Below are 2,277 nucleotides of genomic sequence, written 5' to 3' on the forward strand. Positions count from 1 at the left end.
ACAGGATTGCTGGAAATTAGCAGGGGGTTTCTAACCAGCTGAGGGGGGTCGTTCTGCAGCAGCCTTCCTGTCGGAGTTGTGTGTGTGGGGGAATTATTTTGTTCGTTTTCAGGGTGGGCGGGACAACTGTCTGAGTGCGATTGTTGGACGGGCTTGCTTGAGAGGATGGGGGCAAAGCTTAGCAGCCCTGGGGCTCATTTCCAGTGATTCTCCCACATTCTCAACACTCATGCTTCAGGGTTCAGCTGGCCATCGGCAGGGGAAGGAAGGGATTTCCACCCCGCTGCCCCATGCATTTGGCGAGTGATTGGGTTGTTTTTTATTTTTTGAGGGGGGTTCAATCTTGTTCCTCTGAAGCCCCAGGCAATGCCCGGAGGTGGGACATTGGGTGGTGGGACAGGTGGCTGGGGAGGAGTTTGGGATGTGATGTGTATAAGAGACTGGCTGTGACTCCTGTAACCACTAGACCCTGCTCCCCTCCCAGAGCTCTGGGCAGAGCCTTGGCGTCCTGTTGATCGTTTCCTTTCATCTGCAGGCCCCCCTAACCCCCAATGAATCCAGTCAACGGCACCAGCTCGGTGACCAAGTTCATCCTGCTGGGTTTCCCCTCCCTGAGCCGGCTGGGCCGGGATCTCGCCTGCGCCCTCCTCTCCTTCATCTATGCCGGGACGCTGGCCGGCAACCTGAGCATCGTGTGGGCTGTGCTGCGGGACCCCCGCCTCCAGCGCCTGCCCATGTACATCCTGCTGGGCAACTTCGCCTGGCTGGAGGTCTGCTACATCACGTCCACCGTGCCGAGGATGCTCTTCGACCTCATGAACCCCGGCGTCCCCATCTCCTTCCACGTCTGCTTCGTGCAGTTCTACTTCTTCTTTTCCATGGTGGGCACTGAGTGCCTCTTCCTCTCGGCCATGGCCTTGGACAGGTACCTGGCCATCTGCCACCCCCTGCGCTACCCCATCCTCATGTCCCCACAGATCTCCTGGGTGCTGGCGGCCTCCTGCTGGCTCCTCGGTTTCCTCTGGTTCATAGGGCCCATCGCCCTCATCTCCCAGCTCTCCTTCTGTGGCCCCAACATCCTGAATCATTTTATCTGTGACCCGGACCCATTGCTGGCTGCCTCCTGCACCCCAGCTCCCTGGACCGAACAGACCTTCTCCACCACGACCTCCCTCCTCCTCTTCACCACCGTCCTCTTCATCCTGACCTCCTATGGACTAGTTATCAGGGCGGTGCTGAGGCTTCCTACAGGGACCTGGCGGCAGAAGACCTTCTCCACCTGCACCTCGCACCTGGCCGTCGTGGGTCTCTTCTATGGCTCTGTCATGGTGATCTACGTCAACCCGGCCGCCTCAGGAAGCAGCGGGAATGTGGTGACTCTCTTCTACACGGTGGGGACCCCCTTTCTCAACCCGCTGATCTACAGCCTGCGAAACAAGGAGATGAAGGAGGCTCTGAGGAGGACGCTGCTGGGGGCGTGGTAGGGGGTCATGTTCCGGTCCCAGTCTGCAGGGACTGGCCGGTCAGGGAGGTGGGCAATGAGATACGAGTCCTTTCCTTTCTAAGGGGTGCTGGCTCCAGCCCTGCGGGGGGAACACACAGCATTTCCCATGACTGTTGGGAGTCCCACCTCATATTAAAAAACGCCCGTGGGACGGCACAACCAGAACGCAAATGGGAGCTGAGAGGGTCGTGTCTTTGCAGGAGGAAATGAGCCCAATCAGTGGGGGTGTGCAGAGGAGAGCAAACTGCGTGTGCGGGCGAGGAGGCTGGCTTGCATCTCGGCCCTGTTTGTGCAGCTGCATTTCCAGCTTGTTCCCTGTATCAATGTGGTCTCTCCCTTAGATCCAGACGGCAACATTCTGCTCCTTTCTCTCCTGCCAGTCTGGTGATGGCCGGAGACTGAGACCTGGGACCCAAATCATGGCAGTGCTGTATTGTTTGGTGTGGATCACACTCCCCTTTCACAGCCAGGGACAGAACCCAGGAGTCCCAGACACCCCCTCCCTCCTGATATCACCCAGGGCTAGAACCCTGGAGTCCCAGCTTCACCTGATCTAACCACTGGACCCCACTCCCTTCCTGTACCAAGGGACAGAAAGGAGAAGACGTTCTCTACCCATCAGAGCGCGAGGTTCTGGGACAGCCTCCAAACCGGGGTCAGGGTGGTAAATAACGTCATTCGTTTTTCTGGAAGAGCTGGACAATGTCCCAGCCGGATTGTGTGATGGAGTCTCTTGGGATGGAGGGGCGGGAGGTGGCAGCCCTGAAGGTTCC

General features: G+C 58.4%; 1 protein-coding gene across 1 annotated transcript; it reads left to right on the forward strand.

Annotated features, from left to right (window-relative positions):
• The first annotated feature begins 551 nt into the window (after positions 1-551).
• Positions 552-1,484, forward strand: LOC137150582 (olfactory receptor 11G2-like). Its single transcript, XM_067544548.1, has one exon. The coding sequence runs from the start codon at positions 552-554 to the stop codon at positions 1,482-1,484; it is 933 nt and encodes a 310-aa protein (XP_067400649.1).
• The last annotated feature ends 793 nt before the right edge of the window (positions 1,485-2,277 follow it).

The sequence above is a fragment of the Emydura macquarii genome, unplaced genomic scaffold (genome assembly GCF_026122565.2).
Source record: "Emydura macquarii macquarii isolate MOO-44397 ecotype Brisbane River unplaced genomic scaffold, CSIRO-AGI_Emac_v2 contig_179, whole genome shotgun sequence".
NCBI classification, from domain to species: Eukaryota; Metazoa; Chordata; order Testudines; family Chelidae; genus Emydura; species Emydura macquarii.

Bases quoted from the DNA above. Each gene is read 5' to 3' on its own strand.
- LOC137150582 (XM_067544548.1), top strand. From the start codon at position 552: ATGAATCCAGTCAACGGCACCAGCTCGGTGACCAAGTTCATCCTGCTG.